At 42.8% G+C, this 22,368-nt stretch overlaps 1 protein-coding gene across 2 annotated transcripts in view; it reads left to right on the top strand.

Annotated features, from left to right (window-relative positions):
• The window catches only part of atrx (ATRX chromatin remodeler), a 33,905-nt gene that overhangs the window by 6,582 nt on the left and 4,955 nt on the right, over nucleotides 1-22,368 (top strand). For both annotated transcript variants that reach the window (XM_054597328.1, XM_054597327.1), the window contains exons 10-30: nucleotides 84-253; nucleotides 346-510; nucleotides 633-759; nucleotides 867-972; nucleotides 1,256-1,429; nucleotides 2,185-2,326; nucleotides 2,834-2,943; nucleotides 3,466-3,612; nucleotides 3,735-4,050; nucleotides 4,147-4,322; nucleotides 4,429-4,546; nucleotides 6,529-6,659; nucleotides 6,922-7,016; nucleotides 7,151-7,290; nucleotides 7,740-7,890; nucleotides 8,051-8,151; nucleotides 8,968-9,076; nucleotides 9,219-9,396; nucleotides 9,488-9,679; nucleotides 20,250-20,399; nucleotides 22,115-22,228. In XM_054597328.1, the coding sequence (XP_054453303.1) occupies nucleotides 84-253; nucleotides 346-510; nucleotides 633-759; nucleotides 867-972; nucleotides 1,256-1,429; nucleotides 2,185-2,326; nucleotides 2,834-2,943; nucleotides 3,466-3,612; nucleotides 3,735-4,050; nucleotides 4,147-4,322; nucleotides 4,429-4,546; nucleotides 6,529-6,659; nucleotides 6,922-7,016; nucleotides 7,151-7,290; nucleotides 7,740-7,890; nucleotides 8,051-8,151; nucleotides 8,968-9,076; nucleotides 9,219-9,396; nucleotides 9,488-9,679; nucleotides 20,250-20,399; nucleotides 22,115-22,228 (3,112 nt within the window). The remainder of the gene's footprint in view (nucleotides 1-83; nucleotides 254-345; nucleotides 511-632; nucleotides 760-866; nucleotides 973-1,255; nucleotides 1,430-2,184; nucleotides 2,327-2,833; nucleotides 2,944-3,465; nucleotides 3,613-3,734; nucleotides 4,051-4,146; nucleotides 4,323-4,428; nucleotides 4,547-6,528; nucleotides 6,660-6,921; nucleotides 7,017-7,150; nucleotides 7,291-7,739; nucleotides 7,891-8,050; nucleotides 8,152-8,967; nucleotides 9,077-9,218; nucleotides 9,397-9,487; nucleotides 9,680-20,249; nucleotides 20,400-22,114; nucleotides 22,229-22,368) is intronic.

The following is a 22,368-nucleotide window of genomic DNA, read 5'->3' as shown; positions in this document are numbered from 1 at the left end:
GTAGAAGCACATTTTATGTGATTGATGTGAACCTCCTTCTCATTTTTTCTGTTTGTGTCTCTTTCTTTTAATTTCTCCTCAAGGATTGCAAAGAAAATGCTTCTCGCCCAAATAAAATCCAACTACTCTTCTGGAGCAGAGAGCTCCTCTGATAATGAAGGAGCAGATACGGATGAAAAGTCCTCCAAGAAAGTTAAAAAGGAGGAGGAGGATGATGATTATGATAATGAAGAAGAAGATGAAGAGCAACAAGGTAGTTTACCTGAGCTAGACATACCTAGTTTTGATATAAATAAGCCTCTTTTATTGTGCATCATCTCAAACTAATAGTTTCTCTCTTTGAAGACGAAGATTCAGAAGATTCTAGTTCTGAAGTTGAAGTGAAGAAGCGTGGAGGACGCCACAAATTGCTTCGTCATAAACTCTCGCTGAGTGAGGGTGAATCAGGAGACGAGAAAGCTTCCAGTAAAGAGAAGAAGAAGGGGGACAAGAAGAAGTCGGGGCAGAAAGGTAATTCAGAATTTTTCATTTGCCCTGTGTCATGTCCAACAACATGGGCACAGATATTATGAACTGAATATCTGTGCCCTGACAGCATACCGGCGAGTGACCTTTGCTTCTTTGTCTGTCAGTTCACAGCGATGACTCTTCAGATTCAGACTCAGACTCAGACTTTGAGAAGTCAGAGTCCAGTGAAGAATCGGGGATAAGCGAGGAGCTAAGTGAATCAGAGAATGAAGGGAAGCGTCGAAAGACCAGGTGAGAAGAGAGAACTTAGACCAATCAATAGTAATTTACTACCGCCACCAGATCTGGATTGATCTCCTGCTGCTCTTGCTTAGATGGATTCTGTTTTGTGTCTGTAGATCATCTAAGAAGAAGGATGAAGCAAAACAGAGGAGTTACAAGCAGCAGCAGAAGAAGAAGCGACGCAGGATCAAAGTTCAGGATTCCTCTTCCAGCAATGAGAAGGTGTTTAAAATGCAGAGCACTTGGTGGTAGTCTCCAAAGTTTCATATATTTTTTTTCTACAGCAGGATTTGCCAGGTGGACGAAATGGAATCCACATAACATTTACTAGTCAAGTCATGCATGACACATAAAATGTTATTTGAACTTACCCCTGGAGTGTGTTGTGAGGATTATTGAGGGCACAAATTAATCATGGGGTTGCTGGGCTACTGATCATAGGCAGTGAATTTTTTTCCCTAAGGGCTGGAGATCAGAGGGCTGAATTTAATGCATATTTCCACAGAGTGGAAAGGAAGGGGAAGATGAGGATGACGAGGACCGAAAAGGACGCAAAAAGATCCGCAAAATCCTGAAGGACGACAAGCTGCGGACAGAGACGAGAGATGCACTGAAAGAAGAGGAGGACAGGAGGAAACGTATAGCTGAGCGAGAGGCACTCAGGGAGAAACTTCGAGAGGTAATACTGAATTCTGTTATTCTGAAGCACAAACTTTGTTCACAGAGCCGTTTCCTTCCAAGTAGAGATGCACTGATCGAAACCGGCTTTTTGGAAATTGGAATGGGCCAAATAATTGCAATAAATAATAAAGGAATAAATGTATCTGGCCAGACAATTAAAAAGCCTGATAATTAGCAGAATTTCTTAATGGTCCATCTACTGTGGTAAATGGTGCTGCTTTTTTCTTAAAGCTTTATTTTAATTTCATCAAAAAATACAGTGACCTGTTTGTTGTCCATTTATGTGTATAATAGTGGTTCTACTAATGCTGTTAGATTATTAGCTTCCTTGCACTAATTACACTGTCACTTAACATAACTGCAATAGACTCTAGTAGTTGAGCTTTGAACAATTGCATTTAATATCAATCATTTAAAAACAAAATCTGCGGTTGTGTTTATTAAATCCTAAACAGTATATCAGGCACTCGTATAGACAGCGGATGTGATGAACTTGATGACGCATAGTGGATGTTTGTAAGAAATTGATATTAGAATGATGAAAGTTGGCCTTTGTGAGACACTTGAATGATGACGGTTATATGATAAAATTGTTTATCCCAGAAAATGGAAAACCCTTATTGAAAGGTTTTTTTTTTTTTTTAAAAAAAAAAAAAAGGTTTTTCTTTCAGGTAATATTTGATACTTTAAAAAGAAAAATGACACTGACATATGTGTGTGTTACTCCTCTCTCTATTGCTTATCATTCTTCAGGTGATTGTGGTGAAGGAGTCTTCCCAGATGGTCTGTCCCATCACCACCAAACTGGTGCTGGATGAGCATGAAGAGACCAAGGAGCCGATGGTGCAGGTGCACAGGAACCTTGTCACAAAACTCAAACCTCACCAGGTTGACGGTAAGAACAAAGTGGTCACAAAACAAAAGTCATATTTTTGTCCATATTCTGTTTTATATTTTCCAAAATTCCCTGTCTCCATTTTAAATTTTCTAAATTCGGTTTGACAATTTTTAAGCACGGTTTGACCTCAGAAAAGAGTTACTATGTGCTGGATTAATACAAATTAAACAATTTGGTGAAACACCGAGAAAGAGGAGCACGGGCCTGTAAATGAAACCCAAACATAGTGCCATAGTTTTTCTTTCTATTCATTAGGCTTAGGTGCTTTGCTCGTAATGGTACGAAAAACCCAGATTTTTATAATTCCATCCACATTTGGGTAAATTTCATGACATTCTGCTTTATATAGCGGATTTCATTTTCATCATGAAATCAAACAATTCTGTCCAGGTAATCTGCATCACGGGAATCACAGGGCCGTATATTAGCCAACATAAGCCTGCATGTGACGCACAGAGATGCTCTGGACTGATCGACCCCTCTATTTTTGTGTTTTCATTTCAGGGGTGCAGTTCATGTGGGACTGTTGCTGTGAATCTGTAAAGAAAATCGAGAAGTCTTCTGGCTCAGGCTGCATTCTCGCCCATTGCATGGGTCTGGGGAAAACTCTGCAGGTATGGAGGAGAGAGCAGCATGCACTAAAGCTGTGCAATATGAACAAAAGCAATACATGAATTTTAAGCTGTTTGATGGGGAAACACTAGGGATGTGTATCTATCCCTCACACACAATTTGGCACATATTGAATTGTTTATTTTATATTAAATTCATTAAACTATTGTTTTGCCTGAGGTAGTTAAAAGCTAAAACTAATTTTTAAATATTATATATTTTTTCACTTTTTCATTCAAGTACTGTATACCAAATGCTTTAAAAGTGTTTGATGCAAATAGAGTTACTTGGCTTAGGTTGGCTGCTTTTACTTTCAAGTACTGTCAGTCTTTTACAAACTGTGGCATTTAAATCCTAATACAAAATCTTTAGGTTTCACAAACCTGCAATAGTGCATGAAAGAATTGTATTTGTAAACTGCCACTTTGACCCTGTTAAACCCGATGAGTTAATCAGTCTTTGAAGACCTGTGTGGTTTAACACTGTTGGCCACATTTAACCGTAGTTCTCTTTTTGCCCTGTAGGTGGTGACGTTACTTCACACTTTGCTGCTTTGTGAGAAGCTCGAGTTCACCACAGCCCTGGTGGTTTGTCCCCTGAACACTGTCCTTAATTGGCTCAACGAGTTTGAGAAGTGGCAAGTAGGACTGAAGGATGACGAGAGTTTAGAGGTAAGGAGTTGCCTTGGTAACTCATAAAATGGTTTCTATTTGACAGTGATGCCGTTGTTTGTTTGTTCCGAGCATTTATTACACTCCTGATTTATGGTTTCTATGTCTCTTGTGTTTACCAGGTGATTGAGCTGGCCACAGTAAAGAGGCCACAGGAGCGAGCATATGCCCTCCAGCGATGGAGCGATATGGGTGGTGTAATGATCATCGGCTACGAGATGTACAGAAACTTGACGCAGGGAAGAAACATCAAGAGCAAGAAGCTCAAAGAGATCTTTCAGAAGTCACTGGTAGATCCAGGTCCAGACTTGGTGATCTGCGATGAAGGTCACATCTTGAAGAACGAGGCGTCTGCTGTCTCCAAAGCGATGAACTCTATCAGGACGAGGAGGAGGATTGTGCTGACTGGAACGCCTCTGCAAAACAACCTTGTTGAATGTGAGACTGCCAGGTTATATGGATGGTTTCAGACAAATATATTTCATGGGGTGGTGTGGATGTATGTAAAACTTGTGATCTATTTCTCTTCACCAGACCACTGCATGGTAAACTTCATCAAGGAGAACCTGCTTGGGTCAGTTAAGGAGTTCAGGAACCGCTTCATCAACCCCATTCAGAATGGCCAGTGTGCTGACTCCACACTACAAGATGTCCGGATCATGAAGAAGAGGGCTCACATCCTCTATGAGATGCTGGCTGGCTGTGTCCAGGTAAAAAAAAAAAAAAAAAAAAACAGCTTGAAGAATTAACTCTTGGTTTCTTTGACCTCCCTCTCTTTGCATGCTAAAAATAATGATTTATTTCTGCTTCCAACAGAGGAAAGATTACACAGCGCTCACCAAGTTCCTGCCACCTAAACACGAGTATGTGCTGTCAATCAGAATAACTCCGATTCAGTGTAAACTCTACAGGTACTACCTGGAGCACTTCACAGGTGAGAACCACGCTCTTATGAACAGGAACATGTCACCTTTCTCATTTCTCGAATTTTGTGCCTCCTCGTCTCCTTGCGGCTTGCTCCGACTTGTGACCTGAAAATCGATTTCAGATCTCCATTTTGAAAGTCAAAACTCTTCCTCCATTTGCTTCAGCTCTGTCTGTCTTTCGTTGTTCGAGGCCAAACTAGCCTGAAGGAGTTTTATGTCACCTCCGTTACATTGTGATCTCATAAAGTTACGGAAGTGAAGGAGAGAATTCATTGGAGCTGTTTCAGACAGCTCAGGAGCTTCTGGGGGGAGGGTAACTCCTTTTAGGCGTGGACTTCAGGTTTTACACTCTACGGACCTTTTACATGTAAAAAAAAAAAAAAAAATTATATATATATATATTATTTTATTTTTTTATTTATTTTATATATATATATATATATATATATATATATATAAAAAAGAAGGGGGGAAAAAGTGGAAACGCATAATAGGGCCACTTTAAGTCTTGTGCAACCTTGGCAAATAAAAAAGGCTTGACACACAGCTGGAATAAGCTCAAACTATGGCAGGACTAACTACAAATGTAATTGTTCATTTTTTTTATTCATAAATTGTAATTATTTTAGATGATCAGATACACAATCAAACTTTCTGCCCTCCAGTTTGTGCAGTGCCTCTTAAGGGGATGTTCTAACTGCATTCCTTAATGCCATTTTACCATGTTATTATTTGTGTTGCCTCACCTCCTCGCTCCTCTGTCTCCTCTTCGCCTCCCTCACTTGCATCTCCCATGGGCAGCGCTTAGACGTGAGGAAAGGAGGCAAGGGAAGGAATCGAGGATGAACAAACAAAAGGTGTTGAGAAGTGCAGTGCCACATGCTCAACTGACTCAAACTATGTTTTGGGTGTTAGGAGCAGCAGAGCCTCTAGGGGCTTTTACAGTGTCAAGTCTGATTGCCCAGACAGGAATTTAGCCGAGTCTCAGACTAGAAGAATATTCAATTGAGAATTCCACTGGAAAACATGTGTAGCTTCGTACTAGGCTGAATCCTTCTACAGGAGTCTTGTTTCTCCTAAAAGTGCTCTCTTGACTGGCTGTCTTTTACTCAGACAAGGGTTTTAGATAAATGGAAGGCCTTTCTGGTCTCACTTTTTCATGCTGCATTGTTAAGTCGTTTAGTGGACTTTCCTCTCAGAATGTGGCCAGTGTGTGTGTGTGTGAGTGGCAGCTGGCAGAGTGCCGCAGGCAGGGTTTAAGCCCAGTTTCCCACGTCTCCCTAATGAAGAGCTCTGGGAGAGAGGGAACATAGGGTGGGGGGTAAAAGGGGGGAATGTTGGGGCATAAAGGAAAAGGAAAGAAACGTAGAAGGAGAAGAGGCCAGAGGTTTTACACCAAAAGCGAAAACAAAGAACAGGAGAGCCGGTATTTAAGGACCAGTGATTGGGAGGGAGTTGGTGGTATGTGCTGTGACTCATTAGGCCAGGTTGTCCACAGGGCAAAGAGACGAAGTTGTGACTGTGGCTCTGGACCTCCACAGCGGTGTTTTTGGACCCAGGACCACCAATCGGTCAGCAGGAGGGGGGAATAGCCACGATTGTTCTGTCCTTTTGCTGCTGCTTATGTAAACTTACCGTAACTTCTGACCTCCCTGGTTCAATGCAGGCCAACACACAGAGCAGTTACAACATTAACATTTCAGCAGCTGCCTCTTACTTAAGTTCATGCTGTTTGAACAGATCAGATAAGACAGGTTGTAGCTGCTGTCAAAAGGTTGACTGATTATGTATGTGAAAATGATTTTTGAAGACTTCACTCCAGTTTGTCCATAGTCAGGTGGTTAGGCAGACGTCAATGTTCAAGTTTTGTTGCATTATATTTAACACAGAAGTCTGAATATGAGAAGAGTTTGAGGACACGCTGTCAAGTTCATAATGCATGCATCCATCCTCCTCCTCCTGCTCCTCACACTCTTTCCCTTGTGTGCAGGTGTGGGAAATGCTGTGGAGGGGGGCCGGGGCCGCGCAGGGACCAAACTCTTCCAGGATTTCCAGGTGCTCAGCAGAATCTGGACCCATCCCTGGTGCCTTCAGCTGGACTACATCAGTAAAGAAAACAGGGTAGGGCTCTAGAAGACGGGACCAAACCACACTAAACACTAACTCAAATACTGGGAATGCATTAGCCGAATCGCACACACACACACACACAGCGGGAAAAACAATAGAGACTTAGTGCTGACATGTCATGCAGCAACACACTTATTGCCACTGCAGCAAATATGTTCCCATATGCATCATTTCTACTACCCACGATCCAGCTCCTGTGTTTGGTTGACCTATATCGTCGCACAGACTCACACACACGTGCACTCTCTTGCAGGGGTTCTTTGACGAGGACAGTATGGACGAGTTCATCGCTTCAGAAACCGAAGAATCGTCCATGAGTATGACATCTGAGGATGAGAAGGCCAAAAAGTAAAATAAGATTTCACTTCCATTTCCCCTTTTGTGTACATTTATACAGAGATGACCTCATTTAACTGCCCTTCTCTCTTGCATCTGTTACTCTCACTGACCCTGTCTCCTCCACCGCTGCTCCTTCCCAATAGGAAAAAGAAGCAAGGGAAGGGAAAAAAGAGAGGATCTGATGACTCGGACAGTGATGACGTGGAGGTCATCAAGGAGTGGAACACCAGCTCTCGGGGCAAAAACGGAGAGAGTCGACCCAGACCAGAGCCTGTAGAAGAACGTACGTTTTGTACACATATGGGCAGTGTGTAATTCTTTTGAGTCCATTAATTTAACACACTTGATCCAATCAAATGCCTTTTGAGTGTGGCCTAAAGAAAAACAATTATGGTAAAACCAAACACTTGACCTAGCTCTGCGCTGCTTTAGAGGTCACAGTATTATAGGTATTCTTGTGTCATTACATCTAAAATGTAATTTTATAATGCATGAATAAGTTCACTAGAAAGTACACAAAAGTCAGGACAGCAAGGGTGAGAAATTTATCAGATTAATGACATTCTTGTTTAGGCAACTAACATCTTCACATACTGCAGCTGTAGCATAGCAGAGGAGCATTAAATGGTAAAGCTCTGTGTTGTAAGCTAGATGTCTTAAGACAGCTCGTTGTGAGACTATACCTACTGCATGAAGACTAACGTGTAACTTATTCATGCCAATCACAAACAGCTCGGCCCGCTAACTCAGCACCAGGGAGTCCCACTCATGACTGGCACAAGGAGTTTGTCGTTGACGCTGATGCCGAGATCCTGGAGCACTCTGGAAAGATGATGCTCCTGTTTGAGATCCTGCGCATGGCAGAGGAAGTGGACGAAAAAGTGTAAGTGTGTCTATAATCTATGTGCAAATAAGATCCTTTGTTCGCCTTTTGTGATGGCAGTTTGTCTGTGCTGTTACTGGAAAGTGTTTGGGTTCATCAGAGTGACCTGTAGCTGTGGTGAAGTGACACTGGTGCATCCTCTGTCCTCTTTCATCCTCAGGTTGGTGTTCAGTCAGTCTCTCATCTCTCTGGACCTGATCGAGGATTTCCTGGAGCTGGCTTGCAGAGCTAAAGATGATGACAAGGTCTCTCCATACAAAGGTACATTTCTTAAGGGTTGTCTGACAGGGCCTCTAATTCATGAAGTTCCAATGATCCTCTGGTTGTCTGGTGATCAGCTTCCCTCATTAACGTTTGGATTTGAGAGGTTGCTTTTGGTTTCCTAATGTGCTAAAATCCTAGAGCAATTTTTTTACATTATAAGCCAGCTACTGACTTATGGAGCTTGTGGAGCCCAGTTGTCTGTCTCGAGGTTTACTTTTGTGGTTTTACACTGTAGTCTTTGAACCGACTCAACTGTGTGTGAGATGTAAAACAAAACGTTAACATTTGCTTTGGAGAAGGCTGAAGTATTTTCATATGGAGATGCAGGTTTCACACTTGTAAGAGAAACCGCATGCAACATGTATTTTTGTTCTTGCTGGTGTGCTTATTACCCTTAAACACACACAGGCACACACCGCCGCTGGTGTAAGGTCATGTTCCTAATTAAACTCCAGCAGCTGTTTTTACTTTCGTTTTGAAAATGATTAGACCTTGACTTTTTATTCTACAAAAAAATGTTTGCTCAAGGGTTTGTAATTTGTAATGAAAAGATCACAGTGCCGTAATTGGAAACACACTGAAATGTTGGTTATGAAGGCTGTTAGGGGGTTGGCCATCTTGAAAGCTAAACGCGGCTGGCCTCTAACCAACTCAACCATCTATGTGCTGTCTGCTAATACCCAAACTCAAGTCTTTTTGACAAGGAAAAGGCCAAGTTGATGGTGGCACATGTGGTTATGAAGGTTTTGTGGAGCATTGATGTAGATGTTGATATGTGACGGCAGATTTCTTAACTGTAATATGTCTGTGAAGGGGAAGGCAAGTGGTTCAGGAACATTGACTACTATCGTCTTGATGGCTCCACCAACGCCCTTACCAGGAAGAAGTGGGCTGAAGAGTTTAATGACACCAGTAACATAAGGTATTATACTTTATTTTATTTTATTTTTTTTTTAAACAACAGAGAACAGCAATAAAACCAAATTACCAAACATTTGAAATTTAACTGATGCGAAAAATCAAAGTGCATTTAAAAGCATTACCTCTACGCTTTCTTTTCCCAGAGGTCGTTTGTTCCTAATTTCAACGCGAGCCGGCTCTCTTGGTATCAACCTGGTGGCAGCAAACAGGGTCATCATCTTTGACGCCTCCTGGAACCCGTCCTACGACGTCCAGAGTATCTTTAGGGTCTACCGCTTTGGCCAGATTAGGACCGTCTATGTGTACAGGTTCCTGGCCCAGGTGAGCTTCTCAAACTGTTTTGGTACTTTCTGTCAGAAAATATGTAATTATTCTTTGTTGGCTGTTTTCTAATTGCATCCTCTTCTACCAGGGTACAATGGAGGAGAAGATTTATGATCGGCAGGTAACCAAACAGTCTCTGTCATTCCGTGTGGTGGACCAGCAGCAGATTGAGAGGCACTTTACAGGTGTAGAGCTGGCAGAGCTCTACACCTTTGCGCCGGAAATGCTGGATGATCCCTCAGGGAAGAAGAGCAAGAAAGCCACACCCGTGCTCCCTAAGGTAAACATATATATATGATATATATGCACCCAGATTGTTCAAATTTGATTCTATGTTGGACCAATCATATTTTTTAAACTAAAATTTTGAATAAATCATACATTTTAATGGGCTTTGGCAAACATTTGCCTGAGAGTTCATGGTTTTCTTTAAACTGAGGAAAGGAGGAGATAGAAGGAAATTCAGAACAGCAGGCTGAAACCTATTAACAGTAGTAAAATAGTCTTTTTTTTTCCCTTCAACAAACATGGCACAAAATGCCAGTTTAAATGCCAAGCTTGTTTTCCCAAAATTGCAACAAGAAGTATGTTCTTCCTTTTTGAAGTTTAGCACTTCAGTGATAAACTTCAGGGATAAACACAATGCCAGCTTGTATCCGCCTTGACCTTTCCGGGATCTTTCTATTTCTTCATGTTTCCTTTCATAATCCGGCGCTCACCTTTTCTCTCCTCGATGCAGGTGCTGTGTCACTATTTGGGCCCCCTGGGGTTTAATAAGAACACGCAGCCCTTACATGGGCCATCCAACCCCGCACAGCTGCACACATTTGTGTGTTTACTGCTATTTACTAAATAGTCTTCTCATTGCAACACTGCTTCTGCCCCGTTATAAACCTGCACTCCTCTTTTTTCATTAATCCCCTGCTGTCTTTTCCCTCTGTTGATCTTTGAATTACTCCCATCCTTTTCCCCTTCTTCCCTTTTTTGCATTCCCTGGGCTTATTCAGATCATCTTAAGTGGTTTTAACTCTTTGTTTTGGTTTGACCTGGGTAACTTTGCAGAAAACTGTAAACAGAACCGTTAAAAGAAACACTGTGTATCCAACTCGCCTGCTCTTTTTAAAGGACAGTCGAGAGGCCTTTTGGTGCACCTTGATGGAAAATCTGTTTTCCATTTACACTGTCAAAAGATCTTTATCGCTATTCCCTTCATGGGTATTAACAGGTATGAGCGCTGCATGAATCCACTCAGCCGGCAGCCGATATCATTGCTCTCACCTTCCATATTCCTTTTAAACCAGGAGTAGCTTACTTGCCGTGCAGCGGAGCACAGTTGGAGATTTCAAGAGGAAAGATGTGTTCATTGAGCTGCGGCCTGTTAGATGTGTATGATCTTTTAATGGGCCCAGTGACATTTATGTGACACAGTATTAAAGACGGAGAGGCTGACAAGCTCTTTAACAAGCTGACCTGTTTTGGCCAGGGGGTGAACTATGATGTGGCAGCAGGACTGTAGTATTACGGAAGGAATTTGCCGTCTGGAATGATGTGAAGATGAGTCAGACACCCTCCATCACTTTCAGCCAACAAACGCTCGGCACAGAAGGAGAGAATGATTAGAGCCATGGCAGAGGGAGTTTTGCACTTATACTTCTAAACTCTTCTCAGTGGCAAGTGCGGTTTTCTCCTCCAGACAGGGCATATGACTTTAAAGCTCGTGTCACACAGGCCGCAGAGGCAGTTTTTTGATATTTGTGATCAAGAAGCACTAAGTTCTGGTCTCATCTCTTGCTTGACTAAAGCCTTGTAGTAAAGGAAAAACTCACTAAAGATTCTCTGATACTCTATCACTCCCACCTACCTTCTCTCCTGTTCAGCCCCCCTTTTATGTCTGCTACCTGCCAATATCCTGCCATGATTATTTCTTCGCTGCTCTCTCCCCTTTCCTCCCCATAGTCTTTACTGATTCTCACTCTCTTTCCCCGTCCACCGTTTCATCCCCCTGACGTCTTCGCGGCCATCTGTTGCACTAACTCGCCACTCTCTCAGAATGTTCAAAGTGAGCTCAGTAAAGTTGTTTTTCTTTTTCTCCCTCTGGCCTAGCCTGCATGATGAAGGGTCATTATTTAAACCCCTCTCTTAAAGATGTCTCTGCGCTCTTCTGAGAAACTAATTGGAGACAAAGAAAGCGGGAGCACTTCCTCCTAATGACAAAGAAGGTCCTCGCAGCCCAGACATGAGACTTTTGACTCCCCACCCATCCTGAGCCTCCCCTCACCAATTTCTTGTTAATCACACTTGTCCCTTCCATCTAGCATGCGACCACTTGTGAAACGATGAGTCAAGTTTTTGGACAATTTTTGAACAACTCTGCTGCGTTCTCTGCAAACGTTGCTGAATTTTGCATTTTTGTCGGTCAAGCTGGCAGGCTGTAGGCGTTCCTCAGGGTATGTGCTCTCAGCAGGTGATGGCCGCAGTGGTCATTAGGCTCTGTCAGGTACACCGAAGGGCTGTGGGGAGGCTGCACTCAAACCACAGTATAGGCAGGAGCAGACTGGAGCAATAAGCAACACCATGCTTGTCTCATTACGGGTAGGAAGTCACTTTGACCTGAAAGGAAAATCCCCCCTTGAATACTCTAAGCTTTATATATCACCAGTCAAGGATGTTCAGTGGTTATTTTGTGCTGTAAGTTTTGTAAATTAGTTGTTGCTGTTGTATTTTCTTTTCAATGAGCAGGATAAAGTGAAACACATCACCAGATAATATGATTGTCTTAGAAATGCACAGAACTCTGAAAATGCTTGTTTTTAGACAGTGTTGTACTGAAGCCTCACAAAGATGCCTACATTCTGGGTCTTAAGGCGGCAGTATACTCCTTCAGAAGATCCCACACCTTCTGAAATGGCCCTCAGCCCGAACCTTCTCGGCATTGAAATTTGGGTTCTATGTCCAACTCATTTCTGTATCCTCTCTGAGTCTGACAATCTGACATTCCCACTTACTTTGCGCCGTATTTGGCCAGCTGTGCCGGGGTGAGAAAGTAGCCAGGGTCTCACTTTGTTATTTCTTACCGAACTATTTCTGTCTGTACAGATGTGCAATACTGTGAATAACTTCATGAAGAGTCTGTCTGACTGAAACTGTGTAGCATTAGCACATTTAAGGGATATTGCATCTCCCCCTCTCTATGACAGCAGGATTTTCATCCCGCCTTCCAGTGTGCCAGTTTGTAACGGCTATGAGCAATCACATCTTGTAAACCTCTTCTTTTTAAGCATAAGCCGGCCCTCAGTCTGTAGTACATCTCATGAGAAACAGCCAAACCTGCCAACTATAGGCCTGGCCAGTCAATGGGGAACAGCACTTTACATCGATTTTTAACTGCAACACCTCGCCACCTCTACACTCCCACACTTTGTGATCAACTATTACAACTAGAAAACGATTCCCATTTTTTCCTCTTTCACCTCTGTTATACTCTCATGGAGCCTTTGTGAATCCCTCCTGACTTGCTCGTCCAGCCAAGTCTGGCTGGTCCGTGTAGCGAGCTCTTGTAGAAATGCCCCCGCCCCCCTTCCCTACTGCTGCTAGCTGAGGCTTGCTTTTATAGGAATGTGCTATGTTTATTGTCTTTGTTTAGCCTTTTGAGACATACATGATTTTGTCTCATTGTTAATTGACTGACAGCTAGATAAACCCTCTGACTCGTGTGCAGGCCCTGGAGGGTGTAAAGACATCGTGGTCCTGAGGGTTAGGGGTAGCCTCCTGATGTCAGCTTCAGCGCCCATAGTTAAGTGCGTTTCTGCTGAGAAACTGTTAAGAGCAGGCCAGTAGGGTTATGTGTATCATTTGTGTGCTGCTGGGGCAGAGAGAGTTTTGACATGCTATGTTTAGGTATTACAAATATCTCAGCCGTTCACATTCCAGCCGTTCGGGATCCTGTCTTGGCCCCCGCTGTTGCTATGGTTAACGCACCTGTGCGTCCAAAGTAGTTTTTGGCACGGGCGGACACTTTGAATACTTTCAAAAACTCCTTGACAACTGAAGTAAGTAGTTGCTAGGAGTCTGACAAGTGGGGATCTCTGTCACTTTGCCACTTTCAGACTGGTTTTCTTCTTCTTATGTGTCTTTTTCTTTCCCATAACTCTGTATTTTCTTTTTTTTTTTAATGTGTTGGAATCCTATCTCCCAAACTTTAACACTTACACCTTTTTTTTTCTGTAATGTAGAGTTTTATTGTTGTGGAAATGATAGAAATAAAATAGAATCATGACTGTAAAAGCATGTTTAAAGCAGTCTCTGCAAAATAAGTGGCCGTTTAGGTGCAGGAAATTGGGTTAACATGGTTGAGAATGTTCTCAGCGCGAGAAAATATCTGATAACGAGGCCAAAAATCCTTGTTCTTTAATTGCATCAGACCTTTTACAGTTAAGCGTCACCCAAAGTCTATTGGTAGAGTACACGTTGGGGCCTGTGCCAAGTTGTAAAGTCTACATGAGGCCCATTTTTGTCAACTCCCAAGTTTTTCATCTTTTTGATGTGAGAGCTGCTGAGTTTGAAAACTGCTTTACATCATTTATGGACTGCTGGCAGTTTAGCCATTTTCATAATATATACAAGAATGTGGCTAAAGGGGGGAATAAATGGTGGGAAAAAATCCATACTGTGGTAAATGTCATGTATGTTAGATGCCTTGTGTGATAAGTATACTAATTATAATATATACAGCTCTTTTTCTTCTATAAACTACTGACAACATTTCTCCCAAATTTCAAATAAAAATATTGTCATTTAGAGCATTTATTTGCAGAAAATGACAACTGGTCAAAATAACAAAAAAGATGCAGTGTTTTCAGATCTGGAATAATGCAAAGAAAACAAGTTCATATTCATTTTTAAACAACACAATACTAATGTTTTAACTTGGGAAGAGTTCAGAAATCACTATTTGGTGGAATAACCTTGATTTACAATCACAGCTTTCATGCGTCTTGGCATGCTCTCCACCGGTCTTTCGCATTGCTGTTGGGTGACTTTCTGCCACTCCTGGTGCAAAAATTCAAACCGCTTGGCTTTGTTTGATGGCTTGTGACCATCCATCTTCCTCTTGATCACATTCCAGAGGGTTTTCAATGGGATTCAGGTCTGGAGATTGGGCTTGCCATGACAGGGTCCTGATCTGGTGGTCCTTCATCCACACCTTCACTGACCTGGCTGTGTGGCATGGAGCATTGTCCTGCTGGAAAAACCACTCCTCAGAGTTGGGGAACATTGTCAGAGCAGAAGGAAGCAAGTTTTCTTCCAGGACAACTTTGTACTGTGCTTGATTCATGCGTCCTTCACAAAGACAAATCTGCCCGATTCCAGCCTTGCTGAAGCACCCCCAGATCACCTCCGATCCTCCACCAAATTTCGCAGTAGGTGCCAGACACTGTGGCTTGAAGGCCTCTCCGGGTCTCCGTCTAACCATTAGACGACCAGGTGTTGTGCAAAGCTGAAAATTGGACTCATCAGAGAAGATGACCTTACTCCAGTCCTCTATGGTCCAATCCTTAGGGTCTTTTGCAAACCTCAGCCTGGCTCTTCTTTGCTTCTCGTTGATGAAGGGCTTTTTTTCTAGCTTTGCACGTCTTCGGCCCTGTGCCTGAGAGCCTGTTTCTAACCGTCCTCGCCGTGCACTTCACCCCAGCTGCCGTTTGCCCTTCTTTTTGGAGGTCACTTGATGTCATCCTACGGTTGTTGAGTGACATTCGAATGAGTTGGCGGTCATCCCGGTGAGTGGAGAGTCGTTTTCGTCCTCTGGCAGTCTGTAGCTTTGTTGTCCCTAATGTCTGCTGCTTGACCTTGTTCTTATGAACCGCAGTCTTTGAAATTTTAAGGATGGAAGCAACCTGACGCTCACTGTATCCCTCTGCCAGTAAAGCCAGAATTGAACCCTTCTTTTCCTCACACAAAACTTTTCTTTTTAACTCTTTTGGCATGGTCAATAGTCACTTTTTATTCCAATTACTTCTGAGGTTGTTATACTTTTCTTAATTAAATAAGATTTGGTTCAGGTTATCACCTAATCAGTACCTCATTAAGTAGAATCAGGTGTGCCTGTATTGGAATTCAACAGACACTGGAATGGAATGGCTGCCATACACGTAGAGATGCTGATTTAAGAACAATTTGGAGCGGTCTCTTAATTTTTTCCAGAGCTGTATATATAATTTTTTTTCTCTGCTGCTTTTTTGCTTTGTTTAGCAGTCAGCTGAGGCCAAGACTTACAGCGTAGAGCTTGTTTTTTTTACATTTATGGTACATTTGCAGACCCTTTGTTGAATAAAAGGCTTTTCTTTTTGGCACAAGTGCTGTTTATAGTCAAGACAGCAGATTATCAGCCATCTTTAAGACCGAAGCTGCTGAGATTGTTTTTCTTAAATGCAATTCTAAAGCTTATCCTCGGACTTGAATAGCCACTTCCATTAGTAACACACACACTGGGATGCAAAATCTTTCCTAAATTTCACCCCCCTCTCTGCCACCACCAGAAATACTCGCGCTGCTCCCCATTTTTTGTTAAAATATACAGAGGCAAGTTGAGTGGGGTAATTTACCTCTTTCTGTCGGAGCATCTGCCCACCCAGTCCCTCTGACTCTCTCTCCCCTGCAGTAAAGTGATAGGCTTTACCATGCAGCTCCATGAGGATGACAATAGCCCAGGTCAGTTTACCTACAATCATTAGTGCCGGCTCAGGACACAGACACACACTTAGTGCACTGGGAAAGGAGATGGATCGGACCACCCCAGAGCCCTTGCTGGTGGGGATTACCAGGGTATCCCAGAATGCACTGGGTTCTAGTGGGAGCATCTGTACTGTCATGTTAGAGTTCCCTCTTACTTCAATGTAGCTCTCTGCTGGCCCTAACACAAACACTCACATACATGTCTGCTACCATGCAGTAAAATTGTGACGGTAGTAAAGGTAGTAAAAAGGTAGTAAATTCCATGAGCTCTGATGACAATAGCCCAGGTCAGTTTGACCTGCAGCTCCACTGACCCGTTACCAGGTCGACAATCAAAAGTGCTCCTTTTTTCATGAATAAAACCAGACACCTTTTCAACAGGCTCAACAGATTGAAGCTTTCATTCCATGCATAGTTTAAACTTGAGTAGTTAACAGTAAACAACAGCTTTAACCTTTCTTTTCCCCCCAAGTCTTTAGCAAGTCTGATTTTAAGCACGATCGTGTCTTTTTCAGATGAGGTGAGCGACTGGGGTGTTTTTTCACAGCATGAGTTTCTGTTTATGGCAGCAAGAAGCTGCCAGCTCTTGTTGTGGCCTTGTGCCTGTTGGCCTGTAGATGAAACTGATTTAAAGAAGAATACAGCTCAATCAGTTTAACTCAGAATCCACTGCAAGCTGTACTAAATATTGCAGCAATTGGTTTATCATTTTTAAGCAGTGGAAATTTGTAATTCCATGATGCAAAGGACTGTTTGTTTTTGTGTCATAGTCAAAAGTACCTCTCAACCCTCTACTCCTTCAAACCGGACAACTAGACACTCCTTCAGGCCAGTCGCAAAGCAGAAAAGGGATTTTTTTTTTAATTTTTTATTTGTTATCATTTATGGTGAACTGACAAATCATCTAACCCAGTTGATCCTATGGGTGGCCACCGGGCGATTGTTATTGTCACCTCTGAGTCAGATTCGGACTTTGTCATACAATGTGATCATAACAATTCACGCTGTTTCTATAACAGTGCTAACTTATGTTTCTGTGCTGGCATCTACGGCGGCCTTTATTTGACCTTGTGCTCACCTATGTTGGCAGAAAAGAACACGGATTGATGCCAACAGACTCTTTCTTGTGTGCTTTAATACCCTAATTAGAGAGCAAAACATCAGTTGAATCGCTTGCTGTGCTGCTGCAACAAAATGTCTGGTCCTTCAGGGGTGGCCTGGTTTTGTCCTGATTGAGTGTGATGGCAGGGAAACGTAAACATGTGTCAATGATGAGCATAATCAGGTTCATGGCCTCAGTGTTGGAGGTTGGTAGGTGTGCAACTGTGAAGCTCTGTCTGCTCCTACCCGTTTTACCACCTTATCTGTCACTCTGTAGTTGTGAGACCTAAAAATATGTTCTTGTATTTTTGTGCAGCACACTTCTCCCCCCCCATTCTAGGGATCCAGTTTCGCTCCGTCTGGTCTGGTGTTTATTTTCAGTTTCTTCAATAGAGCTCTGCAATCACTGCTTAATTTTGTAGTTCGGTGTTTCTTTTTTCCTCGTAATAAAAGTGACATCTATGATTAATTTTGTACACAACTTCACACTAATTGTCACAGTTCAAAGTGAGACGAAAAGAAGGGCTAGAGAGGAAAGCGAAGCCCCTCTGGGAATTTGCCCGTGTGGAGGTTAATGATGCAACTTCTGTATGACGTTGTTTCCAGATTGCAAAGGTTCAGCTTAATGTAAAGCTGAGTCGAGACAAAGAAAAGCAAACGTGCTGCAGGATGGGAAATTTAAACCATGTTTGTGTGAGCAGAGCCTGGCCTAGCTCTCTTAATTTTACTCTGGTATTGTTTTTCAATAACACTGTAGTCATGGAAACCAGAGCCCTGAAAAAAAACTTCATTTGTTTATTTATTTAGTTTTATGTTTTTTTTTTAAAGGTCTTTCTACTCTCCTTACATGGAAGTCTGAGGTTTTCTTTTTCTAAAATCCAAATATTAGAAATGAGATGAGTTTGGATTTGTGTATTTAGGTCTTGATGGCCCATTTGTATTGTTTGCCACAGTGACAATGCAGCTGTACACATGCTAACTGGTGCCTCATTTTCCAATATTAACATGAAACTGCTACGTGCAGGATGAATACAGAATAAAAATCTTCTTGCTCCTCAAAGCAATGTCTAGTTTCGGTGGTTCCAGCTCACATTGTTTTTAAATTCAGTGCTAGTTGCATTGTGAAAGACTTTAGGTGTGTCTTGGTGGCCCAGTTTTTAAGACGCATATACTGTGATTGCAACACCCTTAGTTTACTTTGGGGATCTTTGTTGCATGTCATTTTCCATCTCTAACCTCTCATTTCCTGTCATCTCTCTACCGTGGACTACTCAAGTCTTGTGAAGAAATACTGAGGCACACATCTAGAAATTGGATTTTAGTTGGGTTTCAATCCACCTATGTATTTGGCTTAAATCAGTTTTCCATGTAAAAAGTCTGGTTGCTATGATACAGAATATCCATGGTAGTAAAAATGTTGGCACAAGGTAAATAGATTACTTGCTGTGGATGAAAGGAAGGCTGAAATGTGTAGGGAGAGAGGGTGGACCCTGCCTATAAATATATATTTATTTATTTATATATATATATATATATTTTTTTTATATATATATATATATATATATATATATATATATAAATACAATTTTTTTTTTTATTTGATTTTCTAATTTTGTTGTTCAGCATTTTTACATCCAGGATGTGACGGTTGTTTTTTGTGGTATTTGTCCCATGTAAAAAGTGACAGGCACAGTTTTACCCAAAACAATGCATGAAATCCTGGCACTTGGCCATTTAAAAATGATTTCCTAATGCACTTTGAATTAAAGTGCAGGTAAATTGCTGTGCTGCCAGTCTATCTATCTATCTATCTATCTATCTATATATATATATATCTATATATCTATATATATAAACATAAACCAGGTGTCAACTTTCGGTTCTGCCGAATGAAGTGAATGCAGAAGTGTCTTAAATCTTGCATTCTCTCTACTGACCATCAGGGGGCGTGTCCTTCGGTTGAAAACAGAAGTCAGATTGTATAGAAGTCTATGAGAAAATTACTTTACTTCTCATTTGATTTATTCCCTCAGTAAACAATGCTAACATGAGTTTATGGTCTCTAGTTTCAAGTCTTCTTCAATAATGCATGATGATCATTTAGTAAATGATGGTGCCTTTCAGAGTAAAAAGGACCATAAAGCAGAGTACCGTATTTTCCGCACTATAGGGCGCACTGGATTATAAGGCGCACTGTCAATGAATGGTCTATTTTCGATCTTTTTTCATATATAAGGCGCACCGGACTATAAGGCGCATTAAGCGAAACAAAACAGTCAGTCAGTCAAACTTCCTCCACTTCCGTACCATTGATTCATTAACGTTGAATTCTCTCGCAGCTGCTCTATTCCCATGTTCTACTGCGTGACTGATAGCCTTGAGTTTGAAGTCCGCGTCGTAAGCGTGTCTCTTGACAGGAGCCATGTTGGGGTCCTTATACACACACACTGTAATATTATGGTGAAGCACAGTATGTATTACTCCGCGACGCTCCTGACTACGGTGGCCGTAATGCTGCTGCGGTGCGGCTTTGTAGTTTACCAAAGTCGTACTAAAACATTTTGACAGAGCGCCGTGTACCACACAAAACCGCTTCGAGGTCAGTAAACACAACCAGAATTAATCCATATATAAGGCGCTCCGGATTATAAGGCGCACTGTCGTTTTTTGAGAAAATTAAAGGCTTTTAAGTGCGCCTTATAGTGCGGAAAATACGGTATGCTTTAGGGCGGGCTTACTGTGATTGACAGGTCGCTACAGCTACCAGAGCCGTCAATGGCGTTGCTACGTCACTCCTCCGCATTCAAAATATGGTAACTTCTGTTTATCGGATAAAAAACAACAATATGACAACAGCCGTAATCCAAGATGGCCACTATGCAATCGCCAAGGCTTCAAAGTGGAAGGCCACAAACCGCTGTGTGCCGTCATGACAAGTACGTCCACTTCTTATATACAGGCGATGCTTTAAACACACCGTGACCCTTTCAATCTTTTTGTCATCCTTCCTGCTGTAGGATCCCTTCCTGGCTGAGATGTTGCAGAATAATAAGGACCAGATTGTGTGTTACCATGAACACGACTCCCTGCTGGACCACAAGGAAGAGGAAGCCCTGAGCGAAGAGGATCGCAAGGCTGCCTGGGCCGAGTATGAAGCAGAGAAAAAGGTAGGCGAGGAGGAAAAACCAGACGGACAGACATGCATGCTGCACACTACGCATATATCCACCAGTTCCAAAGTCAAAGGCACACACATGCAGCATTTAGCCCTCGTGCCCAGCATTCCCTAAATCAGTGACATCAAAGTGCCAGGTGAGCTAAGCGAGGCCCCACTGTTATTTGTCAAGGTGTGTATGTATGTATGTGTGTGTGTGTGTGTGTGTGTGTGTTGGATCTGTACAATCCTTTCATCACTTAGAGTAAGCAGATGACAGGGCTAACCCCCCTACTGCTGTGATTGTCATTTGGACCAACCATCAAACTAGAGATCTGCTATACAAATCCCTTTAGAGGTTGTCCAACCAGTGTCAGTACTACTGCGAGTACTTAAGTCCTCCGAGGGTTAGGGACTTTTCTCCCCTTTCCTCTTCCATCTCCCCCATTGTCCCCTCCGTCTCCCTCTGCTTTCTTGTGGGACAAATCAATGGGCACTTAGTGGGGCTTATTTGGACAAGTGTATAAGGGTGGTGGGGTGGTTGATGTTGTAAGAGACCAGGAGCAGCCCCCACCCCCACCACCCACCCTGTGTAATCCTAGATTCTAATTCAACCTAATGATTATTTTTCCAACACACTCTCACTCTTCTGCCCTCTGTGCGCCTTAAGCGGCTTTTCCCTCAGAGCTCCTCTGCTTTTCAAGAGAACAGAGGGTTCCCAGTCGCCATGGAAAAACGGTGGCGCTGAGGTCTAATGCGAGGAGTTCTATTGCGCTCGCATCACTGCAATCTGTACATTTTTCTAATGTACCACTTGTGCCCTAAAGATGCGCAAGTAGCCACCTTCATCCGTGAGAGGCTGTTCAGAATCACGTTGTATACTCTGAGCTTTCTATGAGAAACAACTGGAACGTAACTCAGCCTCTGCTAATGTCTTCACAACTTAAGGGTTGGCCGGCAGTGGCCAGGAAAAGCTATGTGTATGAATATCAGATTTGCAACTCAGGAAATGGGAAAAACTGTGAGAACATGATCAGGCGCCCAAAACTAAACTGAGCCCGGGAGCCCTCGTCCTCACTGGGATGACTTCAGCTCGGTACGGAGCTTAGAGAGGCTCATGTCGTAAAAAATTTTTGGGTTTTGGAAATGAAGTCAAGTCTAGATTTTGTGTCTGTCTGAAGATGAATGAGGTCTGCAGAGCATCTGAGAATGCAGCTAAGGGCCAAGAGTGGCTGTTTGTTAATAGCAAACCCAAAAGTGAGTGTGTGTGCGTGCAGGTGTGTGTTTTGCTTTTGGGGTTGTTTTGTACTGTTTAGTCCTGCACACCTGTCTATCTGACAAGGTCCCAAAGATCCCCCAAAACACACACACACACACACACACACACACACACACACACACACACACACACACACACACACACACACACACACACACACACACACACACACACACACATACCGGATGGCCAGATTACAGGGCACGGGAAAACCATCTGCAGCAGAGGCTCAATTACACACAAACATCGACATCCTGCTGGCCTTTACTGGGACAAGACTGTTTACCTCAGGTTGAAGAGTGAAGTGAACTGTCGTCTCAGGTCAAACACACACAGTGGTGGCATTCAGTCTCTCCCATCATGCCCTTGGTGGCTCTTAACACCTGCCCAATTAAACCGTACTAATCCTGCTCTTCTCCTGGATTCCCCCTCTGTCTTTAATCTTTCAGGGTGTGTTCATGAGGAACAACTACCAGTCATACCCCCAGATGGACATGGGCAACTCCAACTACTTCTCCTTCAACATGGCGGCTTTGGCCTCAATGACCAACCAGCAGCTGGAGGTAAGTAATGAGCTCCACATGCCCCTCTCCTGCCTCGCACTCCTCCCTCTCCTTCCCCCACGGCATGGCGCCCCACATTCCTCAGTCCCTACTGCTAATTGTGACAACAGTCTAGTAGCCGACGTTCCCGGCTCTGCCCC

This window comes from Anoplopoma fimbria, chromosome 4 (genome assembly GCF_027596085.1).
Source record: "Anoplopoma fimbria isolate UVic2021 breed Golden Eagle Sablefish chromosome 4, Afim_UVic_2022, whole genome shotgun sequence".
NCBI lineage: Eukaryota > Metazoa > Chordata > Actinopteri > Perciformes > Anoplopomatidae > Anoplopoma > Anoplopoma fimbria.
Note: the sequence above shows the minus strand (reverse complement) of the source record. Positions and strands in the feature narration are given on the sequence as shown.